The 23,554-nt window shown below is 42.7% G+C and overlaps 1 protein-coding gene across 1 annotated transcript in view; it reads left to right on the top strand.

Moving 5' to 3' along the window:
• The window catches only part of LOC143745519 (kelch-like protein 31), a 10,907-nt gene extending 7,006 nt beyond the window's left edge, over positions 1–3,901 (top strand). The window contains exon 3 of the mRNA XM_077237646.1: positions 1,231–3,901. Coding sequence (XP_077093761.1) covers positions 1,231–1,963 — 733 coding nt within the window. The 3' untranslated portion in view covers positions 1,964–3,901. The remainder of the gene's footprint in view (positions 1–1,230) is intronic.
• The last annotated feature ends 19,653 nt before the right edge of the window (positions 3,902–23,554 follow it).

The following is a 23,554-nucleotide window of genomic DNA, read 5'->3' as shown; positions in this document are numbered from 1 at the left end:
TACTTAAAATTGTCGGAAGGGGTAAATCGGGGCTAAAATCGGCCTAATTATCCTGCCGTGTGAACCAGTCTTGAGGGATTGAAAATTGTTCCACGAAAAGTTATTAAAGACATCGTTAAAATAGTCCAAGTGACTACAGTGCCTCAATCTTAAGTTTATCAAGCGACAAGAATACTTAGTGCACAAAAACAAAGAAAAATAACGACTTTATTTCAACTATTCATTTCCTTCTCTGTGGGCCTCCAGTCAGTTAGCGTAGTGTGATAGCGTAGTGCTATGTCACACGTAGGCTCACTATTGGCCGACGCTGGTCATGTGTGTGATGTGTGTGACGTACAACACAGAAGCTTACGCTGTTACACTAGTGAACTCACTCGAAGCCCACAGAGAAGGAAATGAATAGTTGAAATAAAGTCATTATTTTTGTTTTTTTTTGTGCACAAAAAGTATTCTCGTCGCTTGATAAACTTAAGATTGAGCCACTGTAGTCACTTGGACTATTTTAACGATGAGCGCTCGTGAGCACCCTTCTGAAACCTGAAATTACAAATGAGACACCCTACGGCAGAGGTCTCAAATTCCTGGAGGGCCACAGCTTTGCAGAGTTTATCTCCAGCCCTAATCAAACACACCTGAACCAGCTAATCAAGTTCTTCAGGATTGCTAGAAACTTCCAACCAGGTGTGAGTTGGAGCTAAACTGTGCAGAGCTGTGGCCCTCCAGGAATTGAGTTTGAGATCACTCTTACAATAGCGTGTCTGTTAAGTTCACAAGGCTACGGCAGGGATGGGCAACTTCGGTACTGGAGGGCCACTGTCCTGCAGAGTTTAGCTCCAACCCTAATCAAACACACCTGAACAAGCTAATCAATGTTTTCAGGATTACTAGAAAAGAGTTTCAGAGCTAAACTCTGCAGGACAGTGGCCCTCCAGTACCGAAGTTGCCCATCCCTGCCGTAGGGAGTCTCATTAGTCATTTACACAAGACCACATGTGCACATGAAGTGTGCCATTTGGGACAGGACCGATATCGCTACAAGACAGAAGGGAAGTTATTTTGATCAAAGATTACAAGGGAACATAAATAAAAAAATAATGATGTGCACAGATAAATCCTTTGTAACAAACATTGCAATATTCCATAAAAATAAGAATTGTCCATTTTGATTTCATGGCTTTATCTCATGTCCACTGGCATGTATGCATCACTTACGAGTATTTCTTTCCCCAGATATGACCCCCGATTCAACACGTGGATCCACCTGGCTAACATGATTCAGAAGCGCACTCATTTCAGCCTCAACACCTTCAACGGCCTCCTGTTCGCTGTGGGTGGGCGCAATTCTGAAGGCTGTCAGGCGTCCGTAGAGTGCTACGTCCCCTCATCGAACCAATGGCAAATGAAAGCTTCAATGGAAATCCCTAGATGTTGCCATGGCAGCACGGTTATCGACGGCAAGATCTTGGTCAGCGGCGGTTACATTAACAACGCCTACTCTCGCGCCGTGTGTTCTTACGACCCGTCCACCGATAGTTGGCAGGATAAGAATAGCCTGAGCAGCCCGAGAGGTTGGCATTGCTCGGTGACCGTCGGAGATCGTGCTTACGTTATTGGGGGAAGCCAATTGGGCGGGCGTGGCGAGCGGGTAGACGTCTTACCGGTTGAATGCTATAACCCGCACTCCGGCCAGTGGAGCTACGTCGCCCCCTTGCTGACGGGAGTGAGCACAGCAGGTGCTGCCACCTTGGATAGCAAGATTTACCTCCTGGGTGGATGGAACGAGATTGAGAAGAAGTATAAAAAATGTATTCAGGTGTTTAACCCCAATCTTAACGATTGGACTGAGGATGACGAATTGCCTGAGGCTACGGTCGGTATCTCATGTTGCGTTGTCACCATCCCCACACGCAAAACACGAGAGTCGAGGGCCAGCTCTGCCTCATCCGCACCGATTAGTATATGAGCTGCAAGAGAGAGCAGTGGGGAAATGTTGCGAGTTGTAATTGAGTATGATTTTTTAGTACTATTTATAAAAGATCAGCTTTTCTCACAGATGCTAAGATTGTCAGTTCATAGGAATCTCGGGAATGTTGAATGTCAAAACACAACATAGCAGGGGTGTAACGGTACACAGAAGTCACGGTTAGGTACTTCCCTCGGTTTTGGGAGTGTGGTTCGATATGAGTTTGGTACGCTTTGTTAGTGTTTGTTAAAGTTAGTGGAAAAAATGAATCGAAACTCAGCGGATTGGCTACTAGCAAGCTCTTGTCTGCCATCTGAACTAATACCCTGCGTCTCAATGTCCATACTATCATCCTAAACGTGTGTGAGATTAAAATAAGTGTGTCCCAAAGCACAGTATGTTGAAAAGAGTATGCCAGAAGTCCCCGGATGGTCTACTATTTCCGGTGGATTTTCGAAGTGTCGAAGTGTGAAGTGTGGATCTCTGCTCACTATAACAGCTAATATTACCCACAACCCAATGCATTTTGGAGGAGGATACAGTTCAGAACTACAAACATGAATAAAAAGTGTTCAGAAAACTACAAAACATGGCGGATGCGCACAACAGAGGTTAGATAAAGGGGTTTGAGTGACTAATAATCGACATTTAAACTGATCAAAAATATGTATTTAATGTTATCCGTGTTATATTTAATCTGCAACAACAACGACAGGAGGAAGCGTGTAACTAAGCGACAGTATGATAGTATCTCCCAAAGCTTGTGTACTCTTCTGCTACACACTCAAAAGTATCTACTTTTTCTTCACAAGAAGAGTACATTCTTTTAGGGCGTAGTATAAGTAGGCGAATTGAGACGCAGCATTGTTGTGGGCCGGTGCAAAGATCGTCTCTTCTTCTCCTGCTCTTTTTCTGGTTGTGGCGGTTAGCAAACAGTGTTGCATTACTGCACTTCTGGACTGGAGTGTGTATCGCCTGTGACTGAATGTGTTTATCGCCTGACTGTATGAACCGAACCGTGACGAATACATGAACCGTTACACCCCTAAAACATAGAAATCACAAATTGTAAACAAATTCACAGTTATTTATATAAGTCACTATGTTTAAAATTGAATCATTTTGAAAAGAAAAAAAAGTATTGATGTGTATTTAAAGGTGGTTGTGGAAACAAGAAAGTGAGAGAGATTTGTCTTGGAGGTAGAATTATTGTTTATAATTTTTACGGAAAAGGAAACGCACACAAACAATACATATCTGTAAAATCAAGAGTTAATTTCCCATAATTTTCATTGGGAACATATTCTTCAAGTGGGGCCAGTTCTCCAGTTACGATTCGATTAGTCCATTAATGTACAAAATGAGGTAATTACAACATATTAGACATTCTCCTTTGATTAACAAACAATGATGCAGATACATATTAAAGCATTACTTTCTAACGTTGCCATTTCTATTGCACTGTACACATGTGAGCTTATAGGATACCCCAGGTTTTTCATTTCACTTACTCCTTTATCTACTAACATTGTCTTCATTCATTAATAATTAGACCGCAGGGAGATTACAAAGGTTTATAACCCAGTTTGCACTGTAAAAATACAAAAGCAGAAAGTGTGTGAAGAATGAATAGGGATTTGAAGGATTTACAGTGATGGCATTTTTTTTCAAACAGAATGAATAGATAATTGTGAACAAGTTTAGGCCTGAACTGTCTAGAGGACAAACGCAAACATCTGCTTTGTTTCCTGATGGTTCATGAACTTTAATGTTCTGATTAAAAACAGAAATGTGACAACTGAACACACTACTGATTTATTACTTTAAAAATATATTGCTTATTAATGTAAATCATTGGATTGCATTTTGCATATACATACTGTGATACATGTTGTCAAATAATAAAGCTCTGCATATTTATTAAAGCTTCTTAAGAAATGTTGCTGTTGACATTTTTCTATTTTGGACAATGACTATATATATATATATATATATATATATATATATATATATATATATATATACACACACACACACACACACACACACACAACACTACCATTCAAAAGTTTTGGATTGGTAAGATTTTTTGTTTTTAAAAGAAGTCTCTTCAGCTCACCAAGGATGCATTTATTTAATTAAAAATACAACAACAAAAAACACACAAAAAAACACACACAAAAAAACGATAATATTGTTAAATATTATGAAAATGTAAAATAACGGTTTCTATTTTAATATATTTTCAAATGTAATTTATTCCTGTGATCAAAGCTGTAATTTCAGCATCATTACTCCAGTCTTCAGTGTCACAATTCTTCCAGTTTTTCCAGTCTTACAACAGGATTTTTGGGTGAACTATCCCTTTAATGGACGGTTACATTACATGGCTCTGAAAATAAAACCTAAAAATAACCATTAGCAAACATTCTGTATAATGGTTACAAAATAGTAATAATAATAATAATAATAATGAAGGAAATCCTTCAGAAATCCTTCTAATATGTGAATTTAATGCTCAAAAAATTATTATTATTATAGTCAATGTTTTCAGGATTATTTGATGAATAGAAGGATCAAATGAACATTTATTTGAAATATAATATTATGTAACGTTATAACATTATATGTCTTTACTGTACCTTTTGATCAATTTATTTGAACATTGATGAATAAAAGATTCATATTGATATTGATTTATTTTATTTATCTCCCCCAAAAAATAAAATAAAGATTCTTACTGACCTCAAACTTTGGAACGGTAGTATTTATTGTTACAAAAGCTTTCTATTTCAGATAAATACTGTTCTTTTGAACTTTCTCAAATTAAAAAGAGAGATTCCTGTCCTGTTTGTCTGATCAATGAAAGATAGTCATTGTTATTTGTGTGGTTCCTTTGGTGCACAGAAATGAGTAGACCTACATAAGCTTTGACTTTACACTTTCAAGTTCACAAAGTAAACACACAGATGGGCGTTGGAGCTAGTGGCAGATAACAGACAGTATGACAATGCAAAATCATAATTATGATGATGACAAAAGTTAATCTGCTGGAAGTGACTCCTGACCTAATAATAAAGGCCTGACCCCATTCGCCCTTTCCTATTTACGTTACTGGATCATTCAATATAAACTGTGTACAGGTGTCACATAAAAGCAGTTTAAAGGGATAGTTCACCCAGAAAAGAAGATATTTTGATGATTATGGGTGACCATACAGTTGATGCACACCATTGACTTCCATAGTATAAAAAAGAAAATACATGGGGTTTGATCAACTGTCTGGTTACACATATTCTTCAAAACATCTTATTTTGTGTTCAGGAGAAGAAATAAACTCATGCAGGTCTGGAACAACATGAGGGTGAGTAAATAATGACGGTGTGGCAAAGGGATTTGTAGGGAACCTAGGTCAGGCTTTTGGGGATACGTATTAAAAAATGAGTAATTTCACAATTAATAATTATTCATACGGTTTGACCCAGATAATCATACATGTTAAATCTCCCAAAAAAGGGATAATACGTTGCCAATCTGTATGAACGACTGAATACAACGGATTTATAATCAATCATCCCACATATTGGCAAAAATAGATCAATTATATATATCAATAATCAAATCATAACGAATTATAAATCACCATTCCTATACAAATTGTCCAGAATATATAGGTTCCCAGGATAACTTCTAAGGGAATTAATTCGTCATCGAATGAATCTGTTTGTCCAGCAAACTGATCATGCGATCTTCATCAACTCCTATAGATAAGTTACCCTTAAGGGACCCGCCGGAGAAGACAATCTTTCTGGCCGTAAAAGATAGCTTTCCTGTTTTGCAACAATACTATTTAAAGTATTCTACCATTTTAAAGCTCGTAGCTGGATCGTAACATTAAAGGGACTTGTATGAGCATAGAGACAGAGTCAATAGATTAATATAATGAATTTAATAAAGGAAAACTATGTATACGGTTACTAACGTTACAAGGAATAAAAGGTATTTACAACAAAATACAAAGACAATGAAAGAGAACGCATCAATAAAGAGAGAGAGAGAAAATGAGAGAGAGAATGAGAGAGAGAGAGAGAGAGAGAGATCCGTAAGGATCACAGTTCTGCAAAATTCACCTGGACAAAACCCTCTGAGAGACCACAAGAAATCAATATCACCCTAAACGGGGGTAAACAAATATTAATGCTATGAAAGCTTAGTAAACGAAATACTTGCACATCTATAGGTCTTTTGTGTGGCTGATATGAAGAAGGCGTGTGTGTCTCGATCCTGGGAGCGTCACGTGTTCACTCGATCTTCCAGAGCGAGCCAAGCGCGGCGATTTTGAATATCCGTTTGAGGTGAAGTTGCCGGTTGATTATTCAGGCTAAGTTCATTTCACTCGTCGGTGGAAATGAACAAAGGAGAATTCGAAAATGGAAAATAAAAACTTTAAGAAACAAACAAACAAAAGAAAAGATCCCCGGAGGGCGATCAGGAGTTACATGATGCGAGGAAGAGGAGAGAGGTAAGCGCGTGATAGGTGCTTGGCGCGTCTCTTTAAAGTAATTTGGTTCACACCTTCTCTCGCGTGAATGAACCAATCACCTGTGAGAAAAGTGCGTGGCTAAAGTGTTCCTTTGTCCTGTCGAGACCTACTTTGCATGTTTTATGACAGTGACAGAAATGCGTTAAATTTTACTCCAGAGATGATAAAACAGTAAAATACATTTCAGCACAATATACAATATGGATTCAGCTGGGACAAACCGAGAGATTTACATTGATACCAGACAAAACATGAAAAAGCATAGGAATTACAAAGATATGGCTTGATACATAATTACACACGTTATAGTTAATTTAAGACTACAACAGCAATATATGTATTCCCATCTGACTTGGGCATGCCGACACACATAAAAACATATCAAACATATTTCGGTAAAGTTTTTATATGATGAAAGTTTCATGTGTGTGTGTGTGTTTGTCTTCACCCTGAGTTCTTTCTTGCCAGAAAGGGGGGGGGGGTAGTTGGGTGATAACATCTCTGTGAAGCTCGGTGTCTTGTTGTCTGTTAAACCTCTGGGTGCCATAAAATTGTCACGCTTTGTGATTTCAGAAGGAATGTGCATTTAAATGTGTTCAGATGAACGACCCATGATTTAGCCAGATACCCTACAGATTTGATTAAATGAAATACATTTTCTCATATGTATTAACTTGTTATTTCATCTGACTCTGTTACGGTCCCACAAAATTTGAGTCTTGGATTAAAGGACCATAACATAAAAGATTGACAACGAAATGCGTGATCCAAAGATATGTATTTATTATAACTCAAACAACTCACAAATTAACCATAAAATGAGAGACGGGGAGCTCAGCAACAAGGGGAACGGAAATACAACCCACAGCTGAGACTCCCCGCTACTAACTCAAGTTCAAAACAGTAAACAATGGCGAAACAGCGATGAGCAGCCTCCTCCCAAGGACACCTCCTTCCGTTTAATCTCCGGTCCTTCCCCAGCACCACCAATCAAAACTAAGAAAAACGGAAACAAGACATCATTAACATAATTAACCTTAATTAGAGGACTCCAGGCCAGGCGTTCACGATACACGCGTAACACCCCCACCCCCAAATGGTGAATGGTGGGAAAAGACAACATAAACCCACCAATCACCATATAACAGTACGCGACAATGTGTCTGCCAACACATTATTCTTCCCGGATACATGTTTTATCTCCAAATTAAATGATCGGACAAATAAAGCCCACCTCATTAAACGCTGATTTGAGTTGCGCATTTGATTAATAAACACGACGGGGTTGTGGTCCGTGTAACCCGTAACCGGACATGAAGAAGAACCGATATAAACCTCAAAATTCTTAAGGGTCAAAATTAAGGCAAGCGCTTCTTTTTCAATTGTTGAATATGACTTTTGATGTTTTGGAATTTTTTTTGAAAAGTAGCACACCGGATGTTCAATGCCATCAAGCCCCTCCTGCAACAAAACAGCACCTGCTCCCGCATCACTGGCATCCACAGCCAGTTTAAACACACGATCGTACGCTGGAGCAACGAGAACAGGTGCCTGCATCATGAGAGTTTTAAGGGACTCAAAAGCATACTGACATTCCGGTGACCATTTAAAACTTATTTTTGGACTCAGCAGGTCAGTAAGTGTGGCAGCTACGGCAGAAAAGTTTTTACAAAAACTGCGGTAATACCCCGCCATTCCTAAGAACCGTTGTAGTTCACGACCTGTAGAAGGAACTGGAAATGATGTAATGGCCTCAATTTTGGCATTTACCGGTTTTACCTTGCCACCACTCACCCAAGTTTCCCTAGATGGGTTAGGTTTGCTTTCGCAAATTCACATTTAGCCAAATTAACCGTTAAGTTTGCCTCAGCCAACCTGTGAAACACTTGTTGTAGCTGATTGATGTGCTCATCCCATGTTGCAGAGTGAATTTCTATATCATCCAAGTATGCCTCGCAACCCGGCCCCCCTCCCAAAACGCAATTAACCAATCATTGAAAGGTAGCGGGCACGTTGCGTACCCCAAAAGGAATTACAGAATACTGCAAAAATGCATCAGGAGTAACAAACGCACTAACTTCCCTAGCACGCGGAGTTAATAGCACTTGCCATCTTAATAGCCTTTAAGAAGGTCTAACTTTGTCACGAAAGTTGCAGACCCCACGCGGTCAACACAATCCTCCATACGAGGAAGAGGATGACAATTAGGCTTCGTGACATTGTTAACCTTCCTAAAGTCTGTACAAAAACGGTCAGATCCATCAGCCTTAATAGGGAGAATGCAGGGTGAACTCTATGAGCTGGCACTACGTTCTGCAATACCATGCAACAGCATATAGTCAACCTGATTTTGTAAACACCGACATTTCTCAGGATTGACACGATACGGGTGCTGTTTAATTGGCATGTTGTCACCCACATCGATATCATGCTGTAATACTTGTGTTTGGGACGGCACATCTGGAAAGAGTAAAACATAACGATTAATTAAATTGACCACATCTGTACGCTGTGAACAGGGTAGATGCAAAAAACAGGAATCAAGGTCAGTAAGTATTTCAGAGTTGTTTAACCGGCCATGAACTGTAGCCACAAAAGGACTTTCAATACCTCAATCAACTTCAGAACCGGACAGCAACTCACAGGCTTCAGGGACATTTTCAGCTACAGATGTTACCTCAGAGAAATCAGGTACCTGAAAAGCACTACAGACAGGAGAACACACAGTTTGAGGTTGTTCAACATTGAACAAAGCCAGAACCGACTTTACCTCCCCTGAATTAGATTTGTCCAACTGCTCGGGATCATAATAGGGCTTGATCATATTGACATGGCACAATCTGCTTCGACGGACAGGGTCAGGAGTAGCTACAATATAATCCCTGTCACTGACCTTCTTCTGTATGACATAAGGGCCACTATAGCGTGCTTGAAGATAGGTAAAAATACCAACATTTTGTCCCCAGCCTGAAAATTGTCTAATCTTAGCTTTTTTGTCAAACCAACCTTTCATTTTGGACTGAGTAGTAATCAGATTTTTGCTAGCCAACACACAAGCCCTGTGTAACTTGTAACGAAAAGAGCTGACATAATCAAGCTAATTTTCTTGCTTGAACTAACTTGTAAGGAACTTAGCTTTATGAAATATTATTAATCAATAATAACTTGTTATGATTAATTATTAATATTTGGGTCAGTTAATTGGATTAACTTGACATGGCTAAATTAATATTACAATCAATTAATCAGTTCGTCCAACAAACTCTTTTGGCCACAGAAAAATAATTATTTCTTAGCATGTACAGTGTTTTGAGCATGTAGTAAGATCAAAAACCGTAAAGGGACTTCGTATTGCAAGCAAATCAGAACCAAATACATAAAGTGCATACGTTTTATTAACTAAATCATAAACATAAATAAACTAAACACACATATATATAGAAATACAGATATAGTTTAGTGATAGGAGGAAATTGGAAACCGGAAGAGGGACTATGAGAAGAACCATCAGAATTTCATTTTCACATTTCATTGAATTGAATACTTGCATTTGTAGCGGGAACAATTCTTGAAGTTGTTGAAAATTGAAGTCGTTGATGGTTCCGGCAGTGTCAAGTGGAAGTTGGTTGAGAGTTTTCATTCTCCAGGAACGCATGATTGGTTTGGTCAAGGCCTGGGGCCCTGTTGAGGCCACGCCGAGCACCCAAGAGAAGTGAGGAAGTCGGAAGAGTGGGTGATTGGAGTCGTTGTTGGTTGGAGTCTTTGTTCCAAAACTCCTGAGATTGTCCTTGGTTCTTTGTGAGAGAGTCTCCTCTCTCCTGCCTGATCCCATATCTGGTTGGATCGCGGTTTGCTGGGCCCTTGGGCCCCCGTGGAGGGGGAGCGGGGTCCCCTGTATCACCAGAAACAGTGTTGTGGCTGGATGAAAGAACTAAGAAAAAGGGAGGTCACATGTGGACTGTCTCTAATAAAGCCTGGAAAAGATCCACCCCTAAAGGGTTGAACTCGACCAATAAGAAAGGTGACATGTCTGAGAGGGAAAGTGGCCCTTAGTTGATTTACGAGTCTTTGTCCCAAGCGTGGTTATACCTTCATTAATGCTCAGATATCTATAACACATCCACACTGCATTCTAGAAGAAGGTGATGTACATCAAAGTGTGAGTCATTAAATGAGGATTAATTAGGTAGGAGGCATGATACAGGTGAGGTTACATTGGTCGTTAGTTGGTTGTATACCAAGGTACATACCATAATATATACATAATAGTACACAAGACAGTAAACCATTTACACTGTTTCTTTCACAGTTTTATGCATTTGAATTGAGTTTACACTTCCTGAGAGCTGGAGGCCATTTACCTGGAAGACACATTCTCCTCCAGGGCTGGACTGGCCATCGGGCATACCGGGTACGTTCCTGGTGGGCCGACGTGCTTTTCGGGCCGATACAGATCATTCTTTCAAAAAAAAAAGTGTTTTTTTTCTGAACGGCCCATAAAACTCGTACATCGGCGGCCCATTCGTTTAGTTTTGCTTAATTGGCGGTGCTGGGATCTTTGTGCTGGTGTAATGCATAGGACAAAAAAAGTCAGGAGCGGAAGTTTTTTTTTTCTCACAGACCGGCCGATGAAACACGTAGATCAGCGGCCCATTGGTTCTTTTTTTGATTGACTCTGGGCTGGTCCAATCAAATCTTTTACCCCCACTCCCTCTAGGCTCTGAGCGAGTGTCAGTGTGTATCTGTCAAAATAGTCAGAGATGGAGAAGAAACGCAAGGAATGTGCAGAGAAATAGCGTGAAAACAGAAACTGGCCCTTCAAGTGTCTAATGAGGATATTGAGGAGGATCCGGAGGGAATGAGTATGTGTAGAGAACTGTGGTAAGCAGAACTAGGCTACTTTCAGAACACTTAGGCTATGAATGTAGGGACCCATTACCCAGCTACGGATTATTAACAAATCTGCATAGTTGACGATTACATTTTACTAGAATTGTAATGAGACGCGTTTGTAAACCATCTTTTACAAAAAACATGTTTTCCAAAATAAAAGATCATGTGTGTATCTCTTTCAAGCATAGAAATTAGTAGGCTACAAAACTAATTATGAAAGCTGCTTTTATTTTTCAGTGCATTTGTTTTACAATATATGGCTATTATTACTGTCATGGGATTAATATTATAACTATTAGGCCTATTGTGTGTAGTAGTTTTGAGGTTTTTCTTTGTTAAATTTGCACACTGAATATGGGTTGGTACTCTTAATTTTTAACTCTCCAGATTGATGAATTTAACATTAAAAAGTGCTAATTTTTCTTACGGGTGTGTGTGTGTGTGGGGGGGGGGGGGGCGGGAGGCGGGGACAGAGGGACAAGGGTCCACTTACCACAGATTTACCAGATTTAAATCCTGTGTCAAACACTGGTATTGCTATGCCAATGCAGCTTATAGCTTGTTTTAGGATTCATCATTGTGGAGCAGTTCGATTGTATTTTACAATTAGTAGTTATTTCATCTGTTAACTCTTACTCATTCCTACTCCCTCATTACATGGCATTATTGGTTTTAATAGGAGTTAGTATACATATTCAGGGGCATGAAAAGATCGGTTGTGTTTATGATCATATGTGGGCCAGTCTGGGGCAAATTGCCAGGGCCGATTTTTTGTCCCAGTCCAGCCCTGCTCTCCTCTGTGTGCGAATCATCTCTAAACTCTTAAATACCTTATTACCTTCTGGTTTACTTCTTTGGGAATGAGACCTTTGTACCAGTCGCACTGGGACATTTCAAATGATATCAAACGTGTGCTACTGTATGATAATAATTCACATTAAACTATATATATGCTTGGGTGAATTTCAGGTGATCTCAGCATGAGGGAGGAGTGGGGAGAGAGAAAGAGATGTAGATTACGATTGTTTAGGTGAGACTTGCGTCTCGAATGTTGCACAAGAGAGGAATTCAAATGTTCATTTGCCCTCTCTTCCACTTCTTCCAGTCTTAAAAAATGATTTTTGGGTGAACTATCCCTTTAATAGACAGTTACATTACATGGTTCTGAAAATAAAACCTAAAAATAACCATTAGCAAACATTCTGTATAATGGCTATAAAATAGTAATAATAGAAAATAAAACATTAGGGAACATTCTGGGTAAGTTATTAATTATTTGTTATTATAAAAATAAAATAACCATTAGGGAATGTTCTGTCACTGTGTAATGAATTAATGGTTATTAAAATCAATAAATAAATAACCATTAGGGAATGTTCTATGTAAGAATTAATGGTTAGAAAGAAAAAAGAAAGAAAGAAACCATTTGGGAAGGTCCTGTGTAAGGAATCAATGATTATAAATAAAATAACAATTAGCGATCATTCTGTATAATGGTTATAAAAAAAAACACTGTGTTATGGTTCGTGGAGAGATGAACCCAATCGCAGACAGTATGCAATTATCACGGTTTTATTCAGAAAAAACAGGGAAAACAAAACCCACGATTGGGCAAAACAAGGCTGGTGGGCAAAAACAAAAACTAACAACACTAGACAAAGACTTGAACGATAACTAGACAAATAACTAACAACAGCAACAAGATCTGGATTTTACAAGACAGAGTTCTTCACAAGGTACTCACAGGAAGGTCTACACACAGGTATTGTATCACAGGATACACCCACTGAGAATCACAATGAACCGGCACCAGACAGCAAACACAAGGGGATTAAATAGAGAGACTAATGATAACATAACAGGTGACACAGATTAATTAATGATGACTAAACAAGGGTAGCTAGGGGGCGGGGTTAGGTGACAAGACAACACAAGCACATGGCCCAAACACAAGGCCATGTGCTTGCACACAAACTAAGGGTCTGTCATGATCCTGCCTCAAGACTAAAGAAAATCAAGGACACGAGGGCAGAATCATGACAGAACCCCCACCTTAAGGAGCGGCTTCCAGACGCTCCTCAAGGGGACATCAAACGCGGGACATGACGGACTGGGACACAGACACGAACCAACAAAACATGACAAAAAAACAATAAAGGCATACACGAAAACACGACAACAGGGTTGGGATGAAACAATAAAAATAACAAACACGGGAGGTGGGGCGGAGGAACAAGAGATTTCATGGGGGATAGTCCAGGGTGGATGGGTGGACTGGGGGTCTTTGGTTTACGGGACGAGGGCTGAGGACGAGGAATCCGGGCAGACTTGGACTGGGACACATGAGGCACAGTCTTGGGGGAAACAGTCCGGGGTGATATGGTGACAGGGGTGACCGGGGAAACGCACAGGGGTACAAAGGGTGAAGAAACAGGAAACCAGACCGGGGGAACAGCAGGGGACACAACAGGACACATGACTGGGGGTGTTGCAGGCGGCTGAGGAGCAGGCGGCTGAGGAGCAGAGAGAGGAATGGACCTCGTAGAATTAGACTCGGAAGTAGTGCTTCTCATATCTGATTCGGGATTAGCGTTTTCTGCAGCCGGCTCGGTGACAGCAATCCGTGCAGCCGACTCGGGGACAGCAATCCGTGCAGCCGACTCGGGGACAGCAATCCGTGCAGCCGACTCGGGGGACAGCAATCCGTGCAGCCTACTCGGGGGACAGCAATCCGTGCAGCCGACTCGGGGGACAGCAATCCGTGCAGCCGACTCGGGGGACAGCAATCCGTGCAGCCGACTCGGGGACAGTAATCCGTGCAGCAGACTCGGGGACAGCAATCCGTGCAGCAGACTCGGGGACAGCAATCCGTGCAGCAGACTCGGGGACAGCAATCCGTGCAGCCGACTCGGGGGACAGCAATCCGTGCAGCCGACTCGGGGGACAGCAATCCGTGCAGCCGACTCGGGGACAGCAATCCGTGCAGCCGACTCGGGGACAGCAATCCGTGCAGCAGACTCGGGGACAGCAATCCGTGCAGCCGACTCGGGGACAGCAATCCATGCACTCTCCGACGCTGACTCGGGACTTGAAGACAAGACAGGTTTGGAAGGAACTTCTAGGATCTTGACAAGACTTGACAAATAATTAGATAAAGCCTCAGCGGCAATGACAACAGGCATCCTTTGATGAGCTGATACCAATTGCAGGACTGCTTCTGCAGCTTGATCGGCCGCAGCTCTCACAGCAGCTGACTTGGGATCAGCGCTCTCAACAGCTGGTTTGCGATCAGAGCTTGCAGTAGCGGGCTCTGGAACAGCGCTTGCAGTAGCGGGCTCTGGAACAGACAGAGACAGAGGATTGGAGACTCCCTTCCATCTCTTCTTTCTCCTTGGCCGCGGAGCAGATGCTATTGTTGGACTAGTGACTGGTTGGGGAAGCTCAACAGGAGCTGTGACTGGGGCATGGAGGACAGTCTCAGACAGTGCTATTTCCGTCGCAGAGGATTCTGATGCAGACTCCCATGAGGTCCGTCTCCCTCGCTTGCCGAGGAGGCCTTCGGGTACGGCTGATGCCTCAGGATTGGAAGTGGAGCCAGCTTGATTCCCCTGGGTAACCACAGCCAGGACACGACCCTCTGGGATCACTGACAGCTTGGGTGATGGTGACGACAAGGTGGAACCCCGCGACTCCCTCCGTGACAAACAATCCACCATCTCACCAAACGGGCAGCAGACCAGCTTCTCCTGTTCAGCCAGGGGTGGAGAAGCTTTGAGACCCGCTATGAGGTAGCGGTTGAGGAGGATATCAGGTAGGAAAAGCCTCCTCTCGTTTGCAACCTGGGCGTACTCCCTCAGGGACCGCTCTCCCTGGGGAGGAATCGGCAGCTTGCCATTACTTGCATCAGAAATAGTCCTCAGCCACCATTGTGCAAGGTCATCCGGGTTCTGCTCAACAAAAGAGGACATACTGTCTGCTGGGTTCTTTGTTCGCCAGTTCATTCTGTTATGGTTCGTGGAGAGATGAACCCAATCGCAGACAGTATGCAATTAACACGGTTTTATTCAGACAAAACAGTAGTGATGTGACATTTGAACCGAGGCGTCGGAGCTTGTGTCGAGAAAAAATGGGCGTGCCAGATGAAGCCGCGATTCGAGGCTTGTGTTGTTAACGTGGAAATCACGTGACTAATGACAAACGAGGCCTCGGTTTGTGTGGAAACGTCATCGGTTCGGTTTGTGTGTCGAAACTCCCGCCACCTTGTGGGTGTTGTCAGGAGTAGCAGACGCAGTTGTAATAGTGTCAGAGTCAGAGAGTTAGAGAATTCTCATTGTCATTGTCGTTATTGTGTCATATGTGTTGTTAGGGCTGTATATTATTACATTATATCAAGCTAGAATACTTATAGTATATTGTTATTATTAATTATAATAGCTATATTATAATCTTGTTATATTAATTAGATAAGATTATTTGGATTGCTTTGGATTTTCCGATCTGGACTGGACTGCTTATTGTTTTGGATCGCCCTTTTGGGTTTGTTTGCTTTTTGCGACTCTTCCTTTTTCCTGGTAATGGAGCCGCAAGAAAGAGGAGATCCACCCCTGTCTGGCCTCAACACAAGCATCAGTATCTTCATTTATACCCGCTGGCACTGGCATTTTTATGTTCCCCTGCATCCTCTGTTCCTTGTGAAAGGATATTTTCCAAGACTGGAGAGGTTTTGTCCAAGAAGAGGAATTGTCTAAACCCCAACACACTTGAAAATGTTTTTTTTTCTCAATAAAAATCTATTGTAATCCTTCCTTCACCCACCCCAAACTGCAGTGTTGCAGTTTGCTCCTCTATATCCCAGTCCCATAAGCACAACACTGCACTTAAACTAGAAACAGTTCACTGCACAAAACACCCCAAAAACAATCTTAACTTTTTCCACCCCAGACTATTCTGTTGCAGTTTACTTTATTACACTCACTCCACCATAAGCACTGCACTCAACACAGTGTCACTTTTGTTGTTCATATTGTCACTATCCAAACAATTTCTGAATAATTAATTAACTATGTATGTGACAGTTTTCTCTGCACAAGTAAATTCAGACAGAGAAAGATACTTATTTTATACCCAGGCAATGGACAGATGTCTGCTCAGGTCTTTTTATTATTGCAAATGAAAGGTTACAGACTTTAATAGTGAGAAGAAAATAAATAAGTAAATAAAACAACGTGTGTGTGTTTGGGTGGGTGGGGGGGTATAAGTCTGCTCAGGGGCCTATACCATGAAGCCGGTTTAGGTGGCTAGCCAGCTATGTTTCAGTTTAGTTCGCGTCAACCCTGGGTTTTAGGGACCATGAAAGTGGTTTGGCTTTTAGCAGTGTTCATCGCCATAGTAACTTACGCTCCACGGCTAACCTGGTCCGGAGCAGGTTATGTTCCAGGTAAGAGGTTGCAAACCGAACTTGGACCAATCAGCTGTGAGCAAAGTGTCACATGACTGATGCTATAAAGTCACTCCACCTGTTTCTACTCCAAATTAAAGGTCACTACATAGCAAATGATTTTTAAACACAAAACCGTCTTGGTTTTAGTGATGCTTATTTAGAATAATACATTTGTTTGATTTAGATATTATTTATGTAATTATTATACCCTTAATCAATCACACATGTACAATTTTAGTCCATCAATTATTATTACGCAGTTTAAATGAATAAATATATAAAGGTAATATAAATACGCTTTAGCATCAATAGATGAAGCTATAAAATAACTACATGTGAGCTTAAATGTTCATTTCTCTCTATACCTTTATCAGCTGTATAAAATAACTTCACAACTTTTACTTGCACTGATATACAGTAGCGAGACTTTTTCTTTTAGTTGTCCTCTTTCATAGACAGCTGTATTCTTCTTGCTGTGTAAATTTGTTTTACTATTTTAATACTTTTATTTAATAAGTGAATTGCACTGCTTCTCTCACGAGAAATTAATCTGAGTTTCACTTTCTCAACGTGTGATTGGCTGTTCGATACTGATGTCACACCTAAACTCCTAAACTCAGGATCAAAGCCTGAGTTGACAGAGAAAGTTGATGATCAGCATCATGGTACCAACAAAGCCTGGTTGGATTGGTTTGGTTTTGTCAACTCAAAACTAATCCTGTAACCCTGAGTTTGTTCAACTACCATCATGGTACAGGCCCCAGGTCATTGGTTCAGAATTAATTAATTTGTCTGCTACTTCTTTGCACAGTAGCTAGGTGTCACTAGTGAGCAATGCTGAATGAAGCTTCGAGTAATGAACCTTTGGGTGAAGCAATGGGCTGCGAGGTCTCAGTGGTTCAGGAAGCCTCATTTTGCCATCACTACAAAACAGGGAAAACAAAACCCACGATGGGGCAAAACAAGGTTGGGGGGCAAAAACAAAAACTAACAACACTAGACTAAGACTTGACAGATAACTAAACAAATAACTAACAACAGCAACAAGATCTGGATTTTACAAGACAGAGTTCTTCACAAGGTACTCACGGGAAGGTCTACACACAGGCATTGTATCACAGGATACACAGACTGAGAATCACAATGAACCGGCACAAGAAAACAAACACAAGGGGATTAAATATAGAGACTAATGATAACATAACAGGTGACACAGATTAATTAAAGATGACTAAACAAGGGTAACAAGGGGGCGGGGTTAGGTGACGAGACAACGCAATCACATGGCCCAAACACAAGGCCATGTGCTTGCACACAAAACACGGGTCTGTCATGATCCTGCCTCAAGACTAAAGAAAATCAAGGACACGAGGGCAGAATCATGACACACTGAGAACCTGTAAGTATACACTCTAAAAAATTACTCTTTAAACTAACTTAATTCAATTATGGACAGTGGTTCCAGACAAGCAAATTATTTTGTATTAATGTTAATGATATTTTTTTAATCTATGTAAGCTCCTTGTGTTGTGACAACTCAACTGAATGAGTCCAAACAAACCAATGGAATTGCTTCCCTGTAACTTACTCCGGTTAAGTTTAGTGAACAAGCTTTAGTTTATTTAAAACTGCGCTGAAAAATAAATGTATGTACGATTTACATGATTTCTCAAATGAATTACTAGACTACAGCTAGCTATTAGCTAATAATAGCACTTATTTAACATACTTATTGCTAAGATTTATATGCTCTTTCAGCAACAAGAATAAACCTATTTTAATCAGTCCACATCCTAACCAAATGCTCTACTCTTCTAAATGTAATTTAAATGGTCCTTATAATTGCAATGTCATTGAACATTAAACACAATTACACACTATAAAGTCTTCCCCTTTCCTAATTTTCTAAAAAACACATAAAATAACACTTCATTTCAACATTTATTCCGTCTTAATTCAGCTATATGCACAGCATGCTGGGAACTAACAAGCACCGCCCAGTTTCAGTTAATGCAACACAAATCATTCATGTAATCAAACACAAACGGATTAGGTAAACTTTAATTTTACATATTTAAGCAGATTGGACACAATCAAATTAAGTTACAGCAAAATATACAGCAATTGTGTTTCTTAAGCTCATTTAAAGAAATTTGAACAAGCAGACAAAATATTTTTTTTTCATCGAAATATATTTAAACCATTCCAGAACAGACTTTCCGAAATACTCACAGAAATTAAAGACTTAGCCTTTTAGATTAACTTTATATATTCTCTGAGGCCATGCACCTTGCTACTTTCTTCACACTCCATCTTCATCCAATACATTGGAAATTGTCACATCCAGGTTTTTTTTTATCGCAAAATTAAACCCTTTACATTAGTTTAACGATTGATAATTAAGTACAGTGGAAAATTATACAGATTAAGTTAATTAAACGCAATACAATAGTGTTTTGATGGTAAAATAAATAAAATAAAATAAAATAAATAAAATAAATTATGTCACAGTGTCTGGTTGTGCTCCCTTGTCTATCACTAGAGGTCCTCGTTCTCACGGTGTCCTTCACATTTGACTTCAATTCCCAGCATTCTGTCTGTCACTGTCACTCATCAGTTCATTGCACTCAGCTGTTCCCCGTAATCATTGTTCCCAGCTGTTCTGTGTTAGTCTTGTTAGATATGTGTATAAATACCCCGCTTGTTTAATGTTTCTTACGGAGTCCTTGTATATTGTCACACCACTTCTGGTTGCCTGGTTTTGCCTGTTCGTGTTTGTTTTCTTGTTTTTGGATTGCCTTTTGGATTTGACCTTTGCCTGGACTGGATGTACGATTATGGATTTCCCTATTAAATTCTTACCTGCTATTGGATCTCTCTCTCCTGTGTGTGTTACGTGACAGAAGGACTCCGTCTATAGAGATCCAGCGGTATGTTTTGCAACATCTCTTTCCCAGCCACCGAGCGGGAGAGAAGGGAGTTGTTTAAGGGGACCCGGTTGGTAAAGTTCCGCGGGACCTGTGGAGGTCGCCGTAGAGGAGGTGATAGAGAGATGTATCACGTCACGTCTGCCCAGCGAGAGACTGTTCACGTCACGTCTGCCCAGCGAGAGACTGTTCACGTCACGTCTGCCCAGCGAGAGACTGTTCACGTCACGTCTGCCCAGCGAGAGACTGTTCACGTCACGTCTGCCCAGCGAGAGACTGTTCACGTCACGTCTGCCCAGCGAGAGACTGTTCACGTCACGTCTGCCCAGCGAGAGACTGTTCACGTCACGTCTGCCCAGCGAGAGACTGTTCACGTCACGTCTGCCCAGCGAGAGACTGTTCACGTCACGTCTGCCCAGCGAGAGACTGTTCACGTCCCGTCTGCCCAGTCAGAGACTGTTCATGTTCCGTCTGCCTTCATGGACCTGGATATATCTGGAGCGTCTGGCTCGGATCCTGGACATGTCCGTGTCTCCTGTCCCAGAGCCGGAGCCAGTGTCTGCTTTTCCAGAGCCGGAGGCAGAGCCAGTGCCCGTTCCAGAGCCGGAGGCAGAGCCAGTGCCCGTTCCAGAGCCGGAGGCAGAGCCAGTGCCCGTTCCAGAGCCGGAGGCAGAGCCAGTGCCCGTTCCAGAGCCGGAGGCAGAGCCAGTGCCCGTTCCAGAGCCGGAGGCAGAGCCAGTGCCCGTTCCAGAGCCGGAGGCAGAGCCAGTGCCCGTTCCAGAGCCGGAGGCAGAGCCAGTGCCCGTTCCATAGCCGGAGGCAGAGCCAGTGCCCGTTCCATAGCCGGAGGCAGAGCCAGTGCCCGTTCCAGAGCCGGAGGCAGAGCCAGTGCCCGTTCCAGAGCCGGAGGCAGAGCCAGTGCCCGTTCCAGAGCCGGAGGCAGAGCCAGTGCCCGTTCCAGAGCCGGAGGCAGAGCCAGTGCCCGTTCCAGAGCCGGAGGCAGAGCCAGTGCCCGTTCCAGAGCCGGAGGCAGAGCCAATGCCCGTTCCAGAGCCGGAGGCAGAGCCAGTGCCGTCTGCCTTCATGGACCTGGACTATCTGGAGCGTCTGGCTCGGATCCTGGACATGCCCGTGTCTCCTGTCCCAGAGCCGGAGCCAGTGTCTGCCGTTCCAGAGCCGGAGACAGAGCCAGTGCCCGTTCCAGAGCCGGAGGCAGAGCCAGTGCCCGTTCCAGAGCCGGAGGCAGAGCCAGTGCCCGTTCCAGAGCCGGAGGCAGAGCCAGTGCCCGTTCCAGAGCCGGAGGGAGAGCCAGTGCCCGTTCCAGAGCCGGAGGCAGAGCCAATGCCCGTTCCAGAGCCGGAGGCAGAGCCAGTGCTGTCTGCCTTCATGGACCTGGACTATCTGGAGCGTCTGGCTCGGATCCTGGACATGCCCGTGTCTCCTGTCCCAGAGCCGGAGCCAGTGTCTGCCGTTCCAGAGCCGGAGCCAGTGCCCGTTCCAGAGCCGGAGGCAGAGCCAGTGCCCGTTCCAGAGCCGGAGGCAGAGCCAATGCCCGTTCCAGAGCCGGAGGCAGAGGCAGTGCCGTCTGCCTTCATGGACCTGGACTATCTGGAGCGTCTGGCTCGGATCCTGGACATGCCCGTGTCTACTATCCGAGAGCCGGAGCCAGTGTCTCCTGTCCCAGAGCCGGAGGCAGAGCCAGTGTCTCCTGTCCCAGAGCCGGAGGCAGAGCCAGTGTCTCCTGTCCCAGAGCCGGAGGCAGAGCCAGTGTCTCCTGTCCCAGAGCCGGAGGCAGAGCCAGTGTCTCCTGTCCCAGAGCCGGAGGCAGAGCCAGTGTCTCCTGTCCCAGAGCCGGAGGCAGAGCCAGTGTCTCCTGTCCCAGAGCCGGAGGCAGAGCCAGTGTCTCCTGTCCCAGAGCCGGAGGCAGAGCCAGTGTCTCCTGTCCCAGAGCCGGAGGCAGAGCCAGTGTCTCCTGTCCCAGAGCCGGAGGCAGAGCCAGTGTCTCCTGTCCCAGAGCCGGAGGCAGAGCCAGTGTCTCCTGTCCCAGAGCCGGAGGCAGAGCCAGTGTCTCCTGTCCCAGAGCCGGAGGCAGAGCCAGTGTCTCCTGTCCCAGAGCCGGAGGCAGAGCCAGTGTCTCCTGTCCCAGAGCCGGAGGCAGAGCCAGTGTCTCCTGTCCCAGAGCCGGAGGCAGAGCCAGTGTCTCCTGTCCCAGAGCCGGAGGCAGAGCCAGTGTCTCCTGTCCCAGAGCCGGAGGCAGAGCCAGTGTCTCCTGGGGGGGGGGTCACAGTGTCTGGTTGTGTTCCCTTGTCTATCACTAGAGGTCCTCGTTCTCACGGTGTCCTTCACATTTGACTTCAATTCCCAGCATTCTGTCTGTCACTGTCACTCATCAGTTCATTGCACTCAGCTGTTCCCCGTAATCATTGTTCCCAGCTGTTCTGTGTTAGTCTTGTTAGATATGTGTATAAATACCCTGCCTATTTAGTGTTTCTTATGGAGTCCTTGTATATTATCACTTCACTTCTGGATGCCTGTTTTTGCCTGTTCGTGTTTGTTTTCTTGTTTTTGGATTGCCTTTTGGATTTGACCCTGGACTGGATGTACGATTATGGATTTCCCTATTAAATTTTTACCTGCTATTGGATCTCTCTCCTGTGTGTGTTACGTGGCTATGTGTGTTACTTTAAAAAAACATATTTGGGTAAAAAGAACAGTGCCACAAAACCATTTTTGTATAAGTGACGGTATTTGTCTCAAAATCATGCAGCGAATGTTTTGGGAACATTATTTCATGTTTGTAAAAATAAAAAAAAAATTCTGTTTGTACTTGCTGACCTTGTTGTTGCTCCAACCATAACCCAAATATATAAGCATTATAATAACAAATAATCATATAATAACAAATAATCATTCATAAAACGCATTAAACTTTAGTTTACAAAGACGTGAAACTCACCGAGTGGTCGGGGGTGTTCACTGATATGCTCACACAAAAATCGCTGCAAAAGATGCTTTCCAACAGGTGTTTTACCATTCGTTGTAAAACTGTGGACCTATTTTTCCAAACGCCTCACAACCGGACATTCTTCCGTTGAGAGCTTGAATAATAGACACTCCAGCCCAGTTGGTGGCGATAATGCACCTTTGCCAATGTTTGGATAGCGTAGCCTACGATACCGCGACTGCATAACTACAGAAATAATACAAACAACCCCATTCCCATTTCCGTCAGCGGAGTAATACCGTACCTCACAGAACATCCAACACAAGTCAATGGAGTTGGACAAAAACTATGATAAAACCTGTTGGAAAGCATCTTTTGCAGCGATTTTTGTGTATCATATTAATCATAATATTTGTCGGTTTGTTTTACACACGAGACTCTAAATGCCCTGACCCCGTGTGCCTTTTCCATAGTAGAATCGAGCTGCATGCGCAATTACTGAAAAACAATAGGATTGATGATTATTTTATACAAAATCAATATCAATATTTCTCATGTAATACGTTTAAAAACGTGTAAAAACTGCAGATGGTGAACGTTATATTGTGAACGCTTTACTTGCTTAGCATGGAGATTTCAGTGGAGTTACGACAGACACGCTGTTTCATAATAGGTAGGGCCTATGATGTCCTTTTATGAATGACAACACAGTGCATTGGTCTCATAAGGCACAATTATTTTCTCTATAATGCTGTTCAGTGTGCAATATGTGTGTGTGTAGACTGTATATTTTTCACAAAACACTTTACCTTAAAGGGTTAGTTCACCCAAAAATGAAAATGAT

Source organism: Siphateles boraxobius, unplaced genomic scaffold, assembly GCF_051911475.1.
Source record: "Siphateles boraxobius isolate OS27281-9 unplaced genomic scaffold, OSU_SipBor_1 204, whole genome shotgun sequence".
Lineage (NCBI taxonomy): Eukaryota > Metazoa > Chordata > Actinopteri > Cypriniformes > Leuciscidae > Siphateles > Siphateles boraxobius.
This window is presented reverse-complemented; position numbering and strand designations above follow the sequence as displayed.